At 40.8% G+C, this 18,830-nt stretch overlaps 3 protein-coding genes across 3 annotated transcripts; 1 reads left to right on the top strand and 2 right to left on the bottom strand.

Moving 5' to 3' along the window:
* On the bottom strand, positions 1-4,113 carry fen1 (flap structure-specific endonuclease 1). The gene is made up of 12 exons (XM_026292223.1): positions 4,028-4,113; positions 3,491-3,586; positions 3,025-3,127; positions 2,821-2,923; positions 2,633-2,696; positions 2,268-2,377; positions 1,956-2,092; positions 1,715-1,781; positions 1,469-1,600; positions 1,222-1,373; positions 595-709; positions 1-323 (listed from the first exon to the last, which is right to left on the bottom strand). The coding sequence occupies exons 2-12, from the start codon at positions 3,570-3,572 to the stop codon at positions 246-248; spliced, it is 1,143 nt and encodes a 380-aa protein (XP_026148008.1). The 5' UTR covers positions 3,573-3,586; positions 4,028-4,113; the 3' UTR covers positions 1-245.
* A 1,197-nt stretch (positions 4,114-5,310) lies between these two features.
* Positions 5,311-14,073, top strand: tm9sf1 (transmembrane 9 superfamily member 1). The gene is made up of 9 exons (XM_026292682.1): positions 5,311-5,769; positions 6,239-6,450; positions 7,693-7,824; positions 8,263-8,385; positions 8,997-9,355; positions 11,136-11,290; positions 11,532-11,717; positions 11,972-12,245; positions 12,655-14,073. Exons 2-9 carry the CDS (start codon positions 6,244-6,246, stop codon positions 13,046-13,048), a joined length of 1,830 nt encoding a protein of 609 aa, XP_026148467.1. The 5' UTR covers positions 5,311-5,769; positions 6,239-6,243; the 3' UTR covers positions 13,049-14,073.
* A 943-nt stretch (positions 14,074-15,016) lies between these two features.
* Positions 15,017-16,829, bottom strand: nanog (nanog homeobox). The gene is made up of 4 exons (XM_026292624.1): positions 16,436-16,829; positions 15,815-16,191; positions 15,578-15,721; positions 15,017-15,328 (listed from the first exon to the last, which is right to left on the bottom strand). Exons 1-4 carry the CDS (start codon positions 16,827-16,829, stop codon positions 15,017-15,019), a joined length of 1,227 nt encoding a protein of 408 aa, XP_026148409.1.
* Between the last annotated feature and the right edge of the window lie 2,001 nt (positions 16,830-18,830).

Consider the following 18,830-nt stretch of genomic DNA (forward strand, 5'->3'; position numbering starts at 1 on the left):
TGACATTGTAATATGGACATTTAATTATCTACCTTTATTCCTCAAGTGAAAACACATTTGAAAACTTAAACACAAACAGCTTTGCTTTTTTTAAATCATAATCATATACTCCTGTTCACCTTACACATAACCTGTTGTGTTGCATCTTTCTCCTGGCTCACCTGGAGTTCTATGTTCTCTTAGAAACTTTTTATTTTAGAGCAAATATCACTTCTCAAACAAATCCAGGCTACTTTGTGTTCAGTCTATTTGCCCTTCCGAAATTTGCCCGGCGTGGCTCCAGTCTTCTTCTTTTTACTCGCTGATCCTTTTGTCTCAGGTTCCTACATTGGACAAAAGAAATTGTAAAAATGAGTTCAACATTCAGAAAGTAAATATACATGTACGACTGCTCAAAAACAAAATCAGGGACTGGAGAAATTGATAATATATACATCCAAAAAAATAAAACCTACTAGCAATAAACTTACTGACCAAATCAACCTAATCTGCAAATACAGAATAGACTCCTTCATGCAGTACCACTTGCAACGTAATACTGAAGAGGTTAAATCCATGAGAAATTAAATGCAGCCAGACATGCTAAAAAAGTACCTTTCGTTTGGTGGACAAAGATCCAGTGACACTGAAGAAAGAGTCCAGTCGTCCCTGTGTGCTGCCCTGTCTGCTCTTCATAATCTTCTTACAGCCGTTACGGATCCTGTCCTCACTGCCCACAAACACACAAATAATTTATTTAATAAAAACTTTTTTTTTTTTTTTTTTTACAATATATGAAGGAAAAAAAAATGTTTAGAGCAGAAATAATCAGGTCTCCAGGTACTCCAGGTTTTCCTCCCACAGTCCAAAGACATACAGGTTAGGTTAATTGGTGACTCTAAATGTCCCATAAATGTGAATGCTTGTGAATGTGTGGGTGTTTGTCTCTGTGCACCTAGGGTGTACCCCCAGCCCCAGTCCCAGCTCCCCCGCACCCACCACCCATAGACCTGAACCATCATTGAGTTGCCAACAGATGTCTCCATTTTACTGTCAACTGCTTCAGAAACTGTGAGCCGTTTCAATGGAACTGCTTCATGAAGCTCAGTTTATTAATCTAACCAGTCAACAAATGGCCAACAGTGCAGCTTAGTGGCCAGATGTTGTATAACCAGTTGGTCATCAGTGCAAGCGAAATGACTAACTAAAGCAGATGAATTAAACAGTTTGTTGATAGTTCACCTGAACTGTTTCTCATTACACATGAACTGGATCAGTCCCTCCTCATCTGGCTCACTCCACTTCAGCTCCACTGACGAACAGTCCACTACCTCTGGCTTCAAAAACAAACTCCTGGCCTCTTTGTACAACCAGTCCTCTGGAGCAGGGTGCTTCTGCATTAAGACAAACAAGACACACACCCACCAGTTAAAACAAAGTCCATTGTTTAACTTGCTGAACAACAGGACTGGAGCAAACATCAGCTTACACTAGGGTCAATGTTTTCAAGGATCTCCTCAATGCAGCCATGTTGTTTGATCAAGTCGATGGCTCGCTTAGGGCCAACCCCCTTGATGGTGCCGCAGTAATCACAGCCCAGCAGAATACACAGGTCTACAAACTAGAATGGACCACAAAAAAGAGGAGTTAATGCAAGGCTGAAATGTCACCCTATATACCCTCACTGTTCAAAGAATAATGTGCTTCACCTTTCCCAAAGGCAAAAGAACATTACCTGCTCATTTGTCAGACCAATGTCCATCAGGATACGACTAAAGTGGAACTCTTGGATAGGAAGTTTCCTGAAACAAGTAAATTCCTTTATGTATTAAATTGCATAAATGTTGAAATAACATCAACTCATAGATTAAACCAGAAGTTGCATCAGAACCAACATCACAAAACCATCAAATCACTTCCAGATAATCTTTGTAACAGCCTAATAGTCAAGGTTAATTCTGTAGGTGTAACATTACTTTGCTTCACTGGCAGTGAGGTGTCTGAGCAGGATATTGGTGCCAAAGGTCAGACCATCCATATCCTCTGTTGCTGTGGCAAAGACTTTCCCTGCTTTGACCAGAGCAGCACAACTGGCCTCTGCCTCACATGGAGCCTGCCACAGAAAACACATCAAGTTACATTTCACACACACTTGACCCATTCAATTTGATGCTTTTGGGGATTTGGAGGAAATTTAATGTCTATTTGACAAAAAACAGGTAAGTGTGGAAACTAATGAATAAATGAATAAAAAAAAGAATGGGAAAGTTAGTAAATATTGATCTAACCTCGATGTAAGGCACACCCATCAATGTCAGCAGCTTCTTGCACTCATCATTATGTTGCTTGGTGACTTTTACCAAGCGCTTGGTGAATTTGTCAATATTTTCTTGTTCCCCTGGATTGAGAGAAAAAATAAAAACAGGTAAAATGTTTTTTGTAAAATTCTTTCATAGAAATAAAATGTATGTAAAAAATATATATAATTGGAGACTGATCACATTGGATTATAAACCTTAGTTTATCAAATAACACTGATTTTGATGTAGTGGTGGAAATTTTCATTCCTTTTATTTACTACATAAAACAATAAACACAATAAATTCAGTTTGGAACCATCCATCAAAGAAAGTGTGAAAAGCACTGACTATACCTATTTCCTGGGCTTGAGCAAGCATCTTCTCAGCTTCTGCTCTCCTCTCCCCTCTCTTCTCCAACTTTAGGTGAAGACACAAGTAAACACAGAAAATGCTCATTTATGTCACAGCTCTCAGCACTGAGCAGCACAAACAGCAATGAAAATAAATGGCGAGGTCACTCCAGCTGCCACTACATGCTAACCTCTGCCGACTTGAGCTGTGGGGGCTTCCCGTCAAACACGTATACAGGTTTGATGCCATGTTCCAGCATGCGGATTGTCCGGTAGAACATTCCCATGAGGTGACTGAGAAAAAGACCCAACACATGGCAAAAACATTATAATTAATATATATACAACTGTGTCTTTATCTGAATTTTATCTGTGTTTTATTGTCAGTACAGTACCTTGTTGTTTCTCCATCTTCATTCTGCAGAACGTTGCCATCCTGTCGCACAGCAATCAGGAACTGGTAGATGCACATGGAGGCATCTACAGCAATTTTCCTGCCTGCAAAAGTCCAGAGAATTAGGATGAGTAAAAACAGCATTATGGATGTGTTCACCATGTCAGCATTAGCCTGGGTTCTCTTTAAGCTGTCATATGAGTTTTGTTTTGTTTTGTTTTTTCATTTCTATAGTGGCTGTGGTCAAAGCAGGATTTGGATATTTGAGGTTGTGTGGTCTTGATGCATATCTACAGCTATTCCACTTTTAATTAACAATCATGTGGTTTACTGACTGAGGAGGCTCTGGTCTATATGGATCCACCTTCCTCTGATACAGCATTGTCACAATTTACCCAAGGGGTACCACTGAACTTTCAGTGTTATCTGCTGCAGCCACCAGCCTCCATGAGACCCGTGACAGTTACCGAAGTAGTTCTTGAAGTCTTGTTCTTTAATGGCACCAGGGGCCTGGTCAGCAATCACCTTGGCAAGTCCGTGTATTCCCATTGTGCAAAACAAGTCTGGAAAACATGACATAAGTGAGTCTTCATGCTTGGCGTTCACCCTGACTTCACTTTAAAGTGGTCTCAGTGTCTAGGACCTGAGCTAGATCTCCCCCCATGCAGCTGGATTGGTGGTGGGAGGACAATACCGTTAACCGACCCGGGCTTCATCGCTTAGCTTGTTTATATGCACCATCTGCTGGTGTGTGATTATTTGTAAGACATATCTCAAGCGTGCGCATCCACGGTAAACCGGGCTCAGCTTGCATGGACGGATTATTTAGTTAGCACTTTTGGGTGCAGGATATGTGCTGGGAAGCCGCTAAATGCGGTTAGCTGCGGGCTAAAAACAATAACAAACTAACCCCCGGTCTAAAGGCTGTTATCGAAACACACGACATCCCTTTCACTGAGCGATACTCGGGGTTAAACATTATTAGCTATTTACTACACACTCACCACCAGTTTGGATGTAGTCTGTCCCCCTCACTGCGGCGGGATAGTCGCTTATTTCGCGGGAAATCAAACCGCAGACATTACATATCGATCCGTCGATCAGCGCGTCAGTGAAGATGCGCGCATCGACGGCGCGGGCACGATTGAGCTGGTCTGGCCTCTAAACTTTATTAAAGTTTATATTTTCACTCATCTTGGTGCCATAAAGACTTTGTCAATGGCCTTTTTTAGGTGAACTTTGCAGTGATAGGATAATAACCGATAACAGATTAATAATTAGTAATAACTGGTCATAATTAGTACAAACCCTGATATAAATCACTTTACCCAGAGCTCACACTGACACATTAAAGTGAGCAAAACTGAAATATTGATAATTAAGTGCCTCATTACAGAGGAAAGCTGTGTGCACACACAACTACAGTGATATAATCGTAATACAAATTATTTTGAAAAATGATGGTTGTTTTCTGTGGAGATGATGCATGTGTCTCACCAATTTTACCAATACTTATCTAACAGCCTGCTGGACTTTCTGGGCTGTCGGCCTTTGACCTATTTCTATCTTCAGTACTTTATCTGCATCAGATTAGAGTGGAATAAATATTAACAAATGTGATGCCAGACCTTAATAGTTCAGGCCAGCTAAATAATCCATTAGTGAACTAACAGGAGGTGGAAGAGTAGCACTGTTGCCTCACAGCAAGAAGGTTCCTGGTTTGAAACCCAGCAGGGGCCTTTCTGTGTGGAGTTTTCATGTTCTCCCTGTGCTTGTGTGGGTTTTCTCCAGGTACTCTGGTTTCCTCCCACAGTCCAAAAACATGTATGTCAGGTTGATTGGTGACTCTAAATTGCCCATAGGAGTGAGTGTGAGTGTGTGAGGTTGTTTGTCTCTATGTGGCCCTGTGATGGACTGGTGACCTGTCCAGGGTGGACCCCTGCCTTTCACCCAAAGAGAGCTGGGATAGGCTCCAGCAGATCCCTGTGACCCTAAATAGAAATAAAATTGGTTAGTCACAGTTGTATGAAGAACTGGGTTTTACAGAGGTCATCCAGTTTATGATTATTTATTGATTTATTGGGTAACTGCAGCATTTTAATATAAAAGAAGAAGAAGTATATTACATAGTATACTATACAATGGTTCCTCTTATCTGTGGATCAGGGGAATTCAGACCTATTGCGATATAACTAAAATATGTGTGACTGTCCCTGGTTTATGTTTTGTACATGAGTGATTCAATAAAGTTGTAGAGAGAAAAAACAGACGGGGTCCTTGAGGCGGAAGAGATTCCGGTCAGTAAAATAAAAGTCGCTTAGGAATCAAACTGTTCAATTTTAGTTTTTCGATAAACCGCTGAGATAAAAGACGGAAATTTCAGGAAGCTTGCAGGACTAAACATCATCCGGTGTGTGTAACCTCGGTGTGTTTTATATCCCCGCCCACTCCGGAAAAGTCAGCTGTGGGTATTTTTATTTTGTAAGGTGACGTGGAGCGGACCGAGTCTTTTACCTTGTCCTAAGTCTCAATAAAACCCTCCGTGTATGTGAGCACCATGGCTACAAAAACGGACCTCGCAATGAGGATTTCCAAGATATTGGGATGCAAATATTTACAGTAAAGTCAACACAATACCGGAGCACAGACGACGCTGTCGGGGCCTGGAGTCCGAGGGATCCGGCTGAAAGACTGGTTTTTGTCGCTCCTGCAGCATCGGGGCTGAAGTGACACCACAAGGAGCCTGGTAAACAGATTTAGCTATGAGTTAGCTGATCAGTCGTTTCATTATAATCGCTGTGAGGGAATAAAACAGGATGTGATCTGTGGCACTTTAACACCTGACCTTGCACTTATTTCCATCTTATTTAACCTAACTCACTAGACATTGACTGTGTTCGTAGGTCTGTGGTGTTAATGGGCCAGACCAGTGAGGAAACACATGTGGTTTTTAGTATCTGCCCTGTGAGGGCCAGTCTTACCCAGATGATCACCCCTTACCTCCTGTAACACTGATGAAATACATAGTAATTCATATTAGCTACACAGTGTTTCTCATTTCTCCCTTTATTTTCTGCTGTCTTGTCTGATGCAGTGCATATAAATTTCTGTGTTGATAATACTGTCCTAAATGGCACTGGCATGAGCTCGTTTCCTGGACTGAGGAGAGACAGTCTTGTTTGAATAACACACATCCCTGTCCGTCTTCACAACAGGGGTTATGCAGTGTGGAATAGGACACCTGCCTGGTGGCTGCTGGAGGACAATGGGTCTGCACTGCGTCTTGATTCTCTGGTTGTTTTCAGGCCTGGCAGTGGGCTTCAAGCAGGGGGACAATGTGACTCTCTATGTCAACAAAGTGGGTCCTTATCATAACCCCCAGGAGACTTATCACTACTATACCCTGCCTGTTTGCAGGCCAGAGAAGGTTAGTCCTTGTTATGTTTCATTGTGTGTGACTGTTGTAGCACACTGAGTAACAGGAGAGTGTCTTGTTTACCGAAATGGAGATAATAATGTAAAGATAACACCTAACTCTCAACGTTTCTTGTAAAAAATGCTAAAAGGTGTCTCCATATTCACATCCATTCACTTTTGCAAACTTCACTGTGTTGTAGATTTAATGTTAAGAAGATAAACTTACCATTTTGCCCATTAGTCTTCACTCAGTAACCAAAATTAACTTTCGTCCTGGATGACACTCCAAGCATTAGACATGTCTAAAAATGTATTAAAACTTATTTAAATCTTTGATTTAAATTTAAAAAAAGTCAGACCCTGTGTTGCTTGTAGTGAAGTACTAGTTGCTTTATTTTTCCTTCATATTTGATTGAAGTTCACGTGGGGCAAATTGAATTGATTGGGCATGGTTTTAATGCACCTGTGCAGATAAGGTCCCAGAATCCACACCACATGTCAGGGCAAAAACCAAGTCCTGAAGTCCAAGTGAACATCTGGTGATGGAGTTTGAGAGGATCTGGATAAACTGCCCAAATCCAGGTTTACAAAACTTGTAGAGTCTTAAAGAAATCTTTGTTGTTATGTTATTTACCCTTATTAGTCCGAATAAGGGTATAAGTCCTGAGACTCGAACCCGCAACTTTCAGGTTGCAAGTCCGACTCTCTATCATTAATATAACAGTAATTTTATCAATTTAAAGTTAAGTCTACCCCAAACTAAAGTGTGCAAACAGTGAAGGGAGCTACATACTTTCTGAGGTCACTGTAAGATCAATAAGAAATGTGTTTTTGTGTATGTGTTTGTGTTCCTATGCAAGAGTTTGGCTGAATTGCCACAAAATCTGTTAATACAGAGAGAAAAAACATGAGACTGTTTACAGTGGAAAAAAAAAAACGTTGAATCTTTGCTCTACACCTGGCAACATGAGCTGAGTTTGGTCGTTCTGTTAAAGATTTAATTCATGACTCATGGTTTTGAGGTCATTAAGTAAAGAGTGATTCTTTTGGTGGACGCTCACTTTCACAGTAACCTAGTTATTACTACTGTGTAATTGTTCCCAGCTGGGTTTTTGTTTTCAGTCTGCCTGTTATAACTACCTCATAGCATTATGTGCTGTTTTAAAATCACTTGCTCACAGAATATTGACAAATTAAAGCTTAGGCCTAGTTTTCTTACACGTTGTAACTTATTGTAACACGTCTTCTTCAGGTGCACCACAAGTCCCTGAGTCTGGGAGAAGTATTGGATGGTGACAGAATGGCAGAGTCATTATATCACATTAGATTCAAAGAGAACGTGGAGAAAAAAACTCTCTGCCATCTCACTCTTTCAGAGAAACAGGTATCTATTTACACACTTTCTATACGTCTATAAGTCACTGGACAGTGAATGTTGCAAGTCAAGAGCTGTGTTATAAAACCACTTTTTCTGATTCCACAAGGGTAGATTTTGTTGATGCACCAGATGTAAATGATCTGTTTTAATCATTCAGCACTGATGAAGACCTTGTCAGGTTGAAACCGATTGGAATACTTAGGATGTGGCTGATTAAGTAAAGGCTTTTATACGATCTTTGTATAAAAAAAATATACAAGTTGCAATAGAAGCACTCAGTGTAGAGGAGGCTTTATGACCGGTTAACCGTTAAAGCGCGGTTTAATCTTGAAATCTATTAATCACTTCAGTTAAATAAACACTTAAAATATTATTTGTACTGCAAGCAGAAATCTTTCTTGTAACACAAGTGATGCGATTAAAGATATGTTTTGTGTGTTTTAGGTGGACCAGCTTCGTGAAGCCATTGAGGAGCTGTACTACTTTGAATTTGTCCTGGATGACATTCCAATCTGGGGTTTTGTGGGATACATAGAGGAGAGCGGCTTCCTGCCTCACAGCCACAAGGTAAACCTTTTGTATTGGGACCCTTTTTATTTTCTATTACTCCATGCCTGGAGGGTGTAATACACATCAAGATCAACGTGGCTACATCACAAATGTTACCGAACTTCCATGGGTAAACAAAGACCATACAGGGGACAGAGACATTTCAGACACTGAAGTTTTCCCAAATATGGTCAATTGAATGGTTAAAAATAAGAGCAAAAAACAGGATATTCAATATGTGAAAATAAGTCCACAGTACACGCTAACACACAGACTTTGTTACTAGTTCATCATGTTGATCTGCCACTGCATGATTTATGCAGCAAACATGATTCTATGTTTCTGAAACATAGAAGTTGTTCTACTCATCCTCTTTTCCACTATATCAGCTTGCTTAGGATTAACTTGACTGAATCAGTACTGGACTTATTAACACCATCCTTAACAAACTGTGCGGCACATAAGCTGACTTGTGTCTTAAGCTTTCTTATAGCCATTATTTTTTATTGCACCACATAGTTATCATTGTGTTTGCGGTTTCCCAGGCTCCTAAGCTCATAATTTCTGACATGCTCAGTAATGACATATTTCTCATGTAATATGATCTGTCTCGCTTCTCTCTCCACCAGGTGGGTTTGTGGACTCATCTAGACTTCAACATTGAGTTCAATGGAGACTCTGTGATCTTCGCCAATGTCTCAGTGAAGGATGTCAAACCAGTTCCCCTGGAGGAAGGGGCAGGTTTAGCTGTGGGTGGAGTCGGGGTGGGTGGAGGCACCCTGACAGTCATCCACACTTACAGCGTCCACTGGTTCGAGTCCTCTCTTCCTCATGCACGGAGAGCTGAACGCCTCAGAGACTACTCATTCTTCCCCAAAACGCTGGAGATCCACTGGCTGTCCATAATCAACTCTCTGGTGCTGGTAGTGCTGCTGCTGGGCTTCGTCATCATCATCCTGATGCGGGTCCTTAAGAATGACTTTGCCAGGTCAGTCGGCAAAGCAGCTCAACTGTTTTTTTCTGGGCCAGTGTCTAGGAAATGTTATGTTTCATGTCTTAAATGGAATTTGATTTTGTGTTATTGTTAATTGAACATCTTGGAATATTTTTTGTTATAGTTTGATATTCAGCGCAAGCAGATTGAAGACATCACATTGGGGTCTGAATTTTTTTCAATATTTTATATGGAAAATGAATTACCTAATCAGTATGAAAAAATCAGAGGTGCAGTCCTAATTTTACTATCTATTTACAAGCTGTGGTCATGTGGAAATGGTCTGGTTTTCACATCTTTTTGCTTCATTTTAGTTTTAATTCATTCATATGTTTTGTGATAAAGATATGTTTTAGACAAAGTTATTAGTTCAATTCAATTCAATTCAATTTTATTTGTATAGCGCCAAATCACAATACAAATCATCTCAAGGCACTTTACAAAAACTAAAACTAAAAACCCAACAATTCCCTTATGAGCAAGCACTTGGCGACAGTGGAGAGGAAAAAACTCCCTTTAACGGAAGAAAAAAACCTCCAGCAGAACCGGGCTCAGTTTGGGCGGCCATCTGCCTCGACCGGTTGGGGTGAGTGGATAGAGCAGAGAGAAAAGAACAGCAACAATAAACAACAAATAGACACTACAAGTTGGTGGGGCCAGTAACTGCACATCAGCGATAAACAGCTCCAGGACCAGGGACACCTGCAGAAGGTACAGAGAGAGAGAGAGAGAGAGAGAGAGGGAGAGAGCACAATTATTAGTATGCCTTAGATGTGGTGAGAAAGAAATGGGTTGTAATATTGTCGTATCACAGGTGCCCTCACTCTTCCTATCGGTCCTTCAGCCTGTTTAAATGGACAAAGGTTCTTCTTGTGTTGTTGGGTGTCATTATGTGCTCCACACTGAACATGGACAAGAGAAGAAAAAATTGTGTGGTTGAGGTAAAGGCAAAAAGATCATGTCTGAGTAGCTCAATATTCTCCTGTGAGCACGATAATTATTGTTATTTAAAGGTTGGATTAGGAAATATGAGCTGAGATTGAACAGAAGGACAATTTGAAGGATGCAAAAAGGACCAAAGCTTAGAAGCAGATACAGGCTGAGCCCCACTACCAAGATTCAACAGTGTCCAGTTGCACTGTATTTTGGTGTCTGAATGAGAGTCGGCTCCATGGAAGAAGACCCAGGAAGACCCTACTGTGATGTGATAGGGTTGCTTTGCTGTATCTGGCACAGCATGTCATGAATCTTAAATTTGAAGAAGATGATCTGGTGAGAACCATACTGCTGAGGGTCAGAGAGTGCTGTTGTTTTGCAGGACAATGGCCCAAAATATACATGTAAAGCAGTGGATAAGAAGAAACCTCCTGGTATGAGTCCTGATCCTAATCTGTCTATGGAAAGAGCTGAAACTACCATACTACCAATGAAGTAGTGTAGAGATCCCATTAAAAGCAACAAAAGGTGATTAAAGAAAGCCCTTGATTACAGCAGAATATGTAGATAGGACATCCATACCACTAACTGATCCAACGCAGAACTACACAGAAGGAATGCATATCTCTACCATGGACATCAGTTCCAAGATAAATAATTTATTTTATTTAGATTTTACATGCTGTGGCAAATGACTTGGACCAACAGAAGCCAACTGTTTTTTCAGTGAAATTCACAGACACCTTGTTCCCTGCAGCACTGTAATGTAAAAGAGACTTTCCTCCATCTCAAGTAAAATATAACATCCTGGATGAAAACACTGTTCCCTTACTTCCAGGTACAATGTGGAGGAGGAGGGGGGCTGTGATGATCTAGACCAGGGAGACAACGGCTGGAAGATCATACATACTGAAGTCTTCAGGTTCCCCCCCTACAAAAGCCTGCTGTGTGCCATGCTGGGAGTGGGGGCGCAGTTTCTTACCCTTGCCACAGGTGAGTATTTATTCTCAAGCACGACTGATCATGGACAGACACACACAGTCTGTTAAACTAGCAAACAATATGACAGACTACTGATATTCTGTTCAAACACTGAGCAGACTGGTATTCGGTGCAACACGGACTCATGGCGACCGTCTGTGCTGAAATCTTATAATGAAATACCTATGAAAATAATATGTATATACCTCATATGCCAGAGTCCAATCACCCTAATGTCTCCTCGTTGCTACAGGGATCATCGTAATGGCATTGCTGGGAATGTTCAATGTGCACCGCCATGGTGCCATCAACTCAGCAGCTATAGTCCTATATGCTCTGACAAGCTGTGTGTCAGGCTACGTTTCATGTAGGTTCTACACACAGATCAATGGGCAGCGCTGGGTGTGGAACATCATCCTTACATCATCTTTGTTCTCTGGTGAGTTGGATAAGAAGGAATAATCTTATGTTTGCCAATAGCAGGATGTTCATGGACCCATGTGGTATATTCCCTTTATTCTGTTTCTCATCATGACTAAAATTTTTCAAAAAAATGAACAGTCTTATCTCATTTTCACCTTTGAAAACAACAATAAAACAGATAATTTAAACAATCTGAGGCAAAAGTTTTAAAATAAAGTTTAAAACTGTTCCTATGGCCACATTTAATCACTTGGTTCATTGTTCCCACAGCTCCTCTGTTCTTCACGTGGAGTGTTGTGAATTCAATTCATTGGTGGTGCGGCTCCACTCAGGCTCTTCCTGCCACTACTGTGCTCCTCCTGTTGGGTGCCTGGGTGCTGGTGGGCTTCCCCCTCACTGTCATCGGTGGCATTATGGGAAAGAACCGAGCTGGCAGCTTCCAGGCACCCTGCCGCACTCGCAGCATCCCTCGACAGATTCCCACACAGCCATGGTACAAACATACAGCTGTACACATGGCCATCGGTGGCTTCCTGCCATTCAGGTAAACAGTCTTTTAGTGTGAAAAACCGGTGCTGTAATCAGGGGAACATTTAATAGGATAAAGTTTTACCATGTAGTACGGAGAGCAGTGAAAAAGTGAAGAATTGAATTAAAACCAGTGGTAAACATTATAGTGGTACATTATATTTGGATTACCCTCTGCAGTGAGTTTTTAGTGCACAATTTGGTTGTTCTGATTATGAGCTATTAAGCTTTTCTGTTAATTTTACATTATCTAGGCCCAGATTTGTTTGAACATTTGATATGATACATTTTTGTCACACTAATGGCCTTTGTCAGCACATTCAATTTAACAGATGTATGAACCCTAACAGAAGCTATAGAAAGCAGAGCCTGTTGGTTAAATTTCATCACACTAATCCCTCTTTTCTGTTTTTTCTATCCCTTAGTGCCATCTCAGTGGAGCTATACTACATCTTTGCTACTGTTTGGGGCAGAGAGCATTACACCCTGTATGGCATCTTGCTCTGTGTGTTTGCCATCCTTCTCTCAGTGGGAGCCTGCATTTCTGTGGCACTGACCTACTTCTTGTTATCAGGCGAGGACTACCGGTGGTGGTGGCGGAGTGTGCTGAGCACCGGTTCTACTGGGCTCTTCATCTTTGTCTACTCTGTTTTCTATTACCGGAATCGGTCCTCTATGAGCGGCTTGGTCCAGACCACAGAGTTTTTCGGCTACTCTCTGCTCACAGCACTGGTCTTCTCACTGATGCTAGGCAGTGTGTCATTCTGGGCCTCATTGGCATTTATTCGCTACATCTACCGTAGCCTCAAGATGGACTAGACACAAAATGTGCAAATAGACACACACGTGCACCTCTAAATAAAAATTTGCTCATTGCATACATAGACAATCTTCATTCTCTTGCTCTTTCAGTCATACACAGACACACACACATGCACCTCCTACGGGGCCTATGGGAGGAGAAACAGGGGCCTTTATGATAACGTGACAAGAGCTAATGAATGAATTACAGGAGATGTAATTACTAGAATAAGGGACTCATGGATGGATGGATAAATGGATGGACAGACAAAATGCAAGTTGTGAGAGGGGGAATCATGTATTTAATGATAAAATGGTATATTTCGGTACAAAATGATTGTGTGTCAACTGGAGTGAATGGGTAAAAAAGCTTACACGAGTGAAACAATTTAATCACTGTACAATGCAATTTGGCATCTGTTTTTACTTCAGGTCTCTCAAGGCTTGGCAGGATCTACTTATTCCTTATTTCCAGGAGTGCACTGGTTGCACACAGAGACAGCTGACTTATGCTGTAGGTTTGATCTGATTATGTAATGTTATTTCCAGTTATACTCCACAGATAAAAAATGTGGCATGCTAATCAAATATGATCAGTATAAAATTATATTTTGTGTTGGTCCTGTCAAGCTCCTTATGGCCCACTAGTGGATAAGAGGAATATTGATTTCAAGAGCTTTTGCAAAATGTTGGTGATGAGAGCAATATTGTTATTGTACGTTATGGTCACCAGTGACTGTGACTTTTGGTTCAGTTGTAAATATAGCCTTTTCAATAAAATAATTTTTAATACAGTATTCCCAGCAAACCACTGAGCAAATTTTTTACCCAGGGCTTCATACTTTATTTTCATTATTTTATAAGGGTCTATCTGTTGTATGTCTTCCATTTTTCCTTCTATTTGTGAAACAAATGATTTGGTGCTTCAAAGCAAGGACAGTATCATCTGGTTTGTAAAACTTGGAGCAGCCTTTCAAGACTGAAACTGCAGCACCACAACACCTCAGACATGTTAATATGTGGCAATAAAAATACAAACAAGCTTCCATGTTATTAAACCTAATATATTTGTTCAGAAGTGCTTCAAGGTTACTGTGCAACATGTGACAGTAAAACAAGTATGGTGTGCAAACAGCATAGATATAAAGATGTTCTGGTGCCATCAAATATTTGTATTTTATTGGTGTAATCAAAGTTCAGTGGGCTCATGTGAGTTCATGGATATTCATGACATTTGATGACTTGCAATGTGATGTAATTAGAGAACAATTCATTAAATTATGCTGGTACTATAGTAGAATTAGCACTTTGTTTCAGGTGCAAATGTTATTTGATTCATTATGCTGGATTCAGATCTAATGCCCTGAAGCACATATATTAGTCATGTGGGTTTTCCACCCTTGACACAAGACCCAATACAAATTTGAACCCTGTACTTGGCTTTGGCATCATCTGCTAATTTCTTCTGGACAGCTTTATTCTGTTGGAAAACTGCTCCAGTAGAATTGATGTCCTGTATATGAAACATATTTCACTTTTAGCCATTTAAGAGATAGCTGAGCTAGTGTTTGTAATTAGCGACCATGGCAAAACTGTCCGCTGAAATAATCGAGATACTATACCATTTTATGTTTTCCATAGTTCCAAAAAGTTAAATGAAGACAATATTTTACGTTGCCAAAGTGAACCTGTATTTATAGAAAAAAAAATATACTGGAACATCAGCAAAGCAATCTGGCATCATCAAGCACAAATAACAAACACATTAAATAGTTGCATATAAAAATAAAACCTCGAGATAAAAGGTGAGATACTTTTGAACAAGAGTATGAACAAGGCATATGTATACCCAATTAAGAAAACATTTCATTACAGTCAGGAAACCTAAAAACAAACCTGGATGTTGGGTAAGATTTACAGAAAAGCCTTTATGCCTGTCACTTCATAGATCTGACTCGTGGTTGGTGGTATGTACTATCACTGTGTCTAAGGAGCTGTGGCTGCTGACAGGCTCCCATCTTTCCTTTCAAAGCCCATGTCATGAACAGCATTATTTGCAGCAGCTGAGTTGAATGCACTGGGATTGCAGTCAAAATGGCCAACGCCTGAGGGTATGGGCCAGCCAGCCACCTGGGGTCTGGTGGGCACTGTAGTCTCGGATGCGCCGGATGACCAGGACGGGTAGCCAGCAGATCCAGCAGCCAAAAAAAAGGCTAGGTTCTGTGGAGCAGTCTTCCTAAAGGTGGTCTCTACCATCTGTTGGTTGTAATGATCTTTGGGCCGGGCCTCTCCCTGATACTGAAAGACAAAAGGTGTTTATTTAGTATGCAAAAGAATAGCCTGATCCCACTTACATCTTACAACATCTTTGCCTTTAGTGTTTTGAGTTTTAAAAACAGCTAAATGTATTGATCCAGTGAAATCACACAGCTCCTGTGCAGAATCATATAAACACTTTAAAATTAAATTAAACAATTAAAATGAAAATTGCATATGTATGTGAGCCTACTAACAAATTATTTATTGCAGATAATGGGAACTGCTTACCGTCGGGAAATGAGAGGGAATGTTGCTGTACATAGCTCCATGGATGAGGCCGCCCTTGTTGATGGTATAGCGCTCACACGCCCAGTTAATCTCTTTTTGATGCCTCCTTAGCTTCATCCTACGGTTCTGAAACCATGTTTTGACCTACAAAAACAAGAGAGACCCCACAGATTAGAAAGGGTCGAGAATTTAAATTTTCTAATCCTTGTGACTCAGTAACACATAAACCCCCCTCACCTGTTTGTAGGTCAGCCCCGTCAGTTCTGCAAGGTTCTTCATTTCAGCTGGAGTGAGGTATCTCTGAACAGTGAAGCGCTGGACAAGAGCATTCATCTGACTCTCTGAGAACACTGCCCGGACCTTCCCTTTGGGGTTATTCACAGATATAGTGCTTGGCTTCTTTGGGGCACTTAAGGGTAGGCGTAAAGACGTGGTGTTGGTGTTCTCATTCCCAATGACAGCAAAGGATTGTGGATCCTCCATCACAGAGCTGTAAACATCCTCACCAACCTCTGGACTCGTGCTTGCCTCATCGTGAAGCTCTTTCTCAGCCCAGGTGGTGGGGTCTTCCTGGGGGACACTTCCTTCTCTGCTCCTGTCTGAACTCCATAAATCTAAAATCAACATTGACAGAGAACACATACTTTAATTTTGGCTCCACAAACGTGTGTATTTAAAGCACCTGAGCTGGATTTGTGAAGTAAAAAAAAAAAAAAAAAACACACCCAGCTACAAGTGGCAAACAGAGCAATGTGTTACCTGACACAGGACCTTATATTGAATTAGGTATTCCACACAGGCTGACTGGTTTCTGTGCTAATATCTGCACCTGAGGAAACTGAAGCTTAGTGTACCCACCTGGTGAGGTGTGAGCCTCCGAGTCACTGGCTGACTCGCTCCCGGCCCGCCGGACCTCGTTTGCCCGTGCCTCGTAGGTGGCCTGGTGTGGCCCGGATAGGAGCAGACGGCCTGCCTGGGTGTCACCGAGGTAGACTGGGTACTGACAATGGCCGCTGGCAGCAAGCTGCTCGGGACTTTCAGGCGCAGGGTCGTCCCGGGTCCTGTCGGTTGCGGCGGAGTAGTAGGCCTGCGTCACCCCAGGGTTGGAGTTGCTCAGGTCCATGACCCCTGTTTCACCCCAGCTGTTCAGGTTCCCGTGGCCTTGCTGGGGTCCGGGGTACACAAGGCCGTAGGCATAGGCGTGGTAAGAGGTGTTGTAGTTGTAATTTATCTGCGGCTTCCAGTCTGCCATGTCTCTGGACCTGACAAAAACAAACAACAATGCAAGTACAACAAATGTTGTTGCCAAAGTGGCGTAAAATGGCCTGAAGTAAATAAAAGCGAGTACCAGGTCAGCTCATACACCTACGACCAATTAACCTGTAAAAATGAAAACACCCCGAGCTACCATGTTGTTTATATAAGGGTGGGTGTGGGCAGGGTCGTATAGGTGGATGTTTTAATTTGAACCAATCCAACCAGAGTCCTTCTTAATGGGCGGTAGCCAGGCCAGTCATTGGCCAAGGTTCACTCTTTATTTTTAAAATTGTTTTTTTTTTCCTTAGGTTGGGAGAAAAAAGAAAGGTCAAACAACTAAATCACAAAATGACAAAAACAGAAAATAACACCACAGACCAAAATAAAGACTTGACCAAAAATGAAATATGCAAAACAACCAAACAAAACACAAAACAAGTAAAAGAAGTGGAAATGACCACAAACAGATGCCAAATGTTTACATAAAACATAAAGAGAAAGTCAAATAAAATAATCTAAGAACCACTACACACACTGTTTCTAGTTTTAGTGGATTTATCTTAATGCTGCATAAGAAAATACAGGCAAAAAGGCCTCTTGCATATTTCCACAGTCAACCCTGGGATTCTGGGACCAAAAGCCCCTGATTCACTTTGTGACTATTATTTTATGGTTAATGTAATTCCATTTAGTGGAATTATTTTGATTTCATTTATTATTTCACTTCAGAAATTGCCACTTCATGGAGTAAGAAATGTCATGTCAGTGTATGGCCTGTCAGAAGGTTTTTTTAAATTAAATTTAAAAGAGTATAAAACCAGGTAGACACATATTTTCATGAGACTTACATGCTCATAAATGAGAAAGACTGGCCATATTTAAAAGCTGTAAATGCAAAAACTTCTTTCTAAGGAAAGTGGTTAGATTTTTTAAAAATTGATTAGATTTAGAAAAATTACCAATATTTATTAAATTGTGCCAGGAACATATAAATATATGAGCACAATTGTAATTAGCATTTAAATTACTGAGCCATACTAAGGTACTGTTTTTTAAGCCTTTGGATGAATTGCAGCTTCATATTAAATGCTATGCAGGGGACAAACATGAAACATGTTAGACTGTTTATTCTGTTTCTGTTTTTGTTTGTTTGCAACCTTGTCATAGTGAAATTTAGGAAAACAGAACATTTCTATGGTATCTTGAGTGCAGGAATATGAAATTAATCATCATGTCTGGATGAATATATTGTGTACCAAACAATTTTATATTCCTCTCTACATTGCCCCCTAAAAAGACATCAAATGAAAAATACTTTAGTAACCAAAAGAGAGATGAGAGATGTTGTCAATACTTCATTTTAGATTAATGTTTTAATGTTAGAGATAACTATAATGGGCTGTATTTTCAGCACATAGTCTCTAATGCCTCCTAAGTCTTGAACACATGACTGCTGTATCCTGTAGTGGCATGGCAAATTATGTTTATTTTCATGAGAGTCAGATCCAGATCAATAAACTAAATTTACTATCAGGGTCTGTGGCATAAACACTTTATAAACCCTTAATACTTCTGTTTCAGTGCTGACAGTGAAACCACTAAGGTGCTCAAAAGAGTAGTTTGTTCTGAGGTGTTATGAGGAGTAAAAACAAGGCTGGAGTAAATAGGGGCAAGCATTTTACACATAAGTGGCTAAAGACTGAGCTTAGAGCTTCAAATCCCAAACACTCTTCCTCTTCCTCTTCAGTGGCCTGGACATGTTGATGCAGCCAGATTTTTCCTCTATTTGCACTTCTTTTCACAAAGATGAATTAGATTAGCCTGCACATCACCATGCAAATGGTTGTTTGTGTTCTCCCTCTTGTTCTTCGCTGATATGGTAATGACTCTGTTAGTGGTAAAATGATGTGAGAACAGGGAGCCTAACGGGCACATTAGCATCTCTACTGATCTTTCTGCTCTTGCATAAGCCAGGGTGTTCAGTAGTGTGTTGGCA

The sequence above is a fragment of the Mastacembelus armatus genome, chromosome 20 (genome assembly GCF_900324485.2).
Source record: "Mastacembelus armatus chromosome 20, fMasArm1.2, whole genome shotgun sequence".
Classification (NCBI taxonomy): domain Eukaryota; kingdom Metazoa; phylum Chordata; class Actinopteri; order Synbranchiformes; family Mastacembelidae; genus Mastacembelus; species Mastacembelus armatus.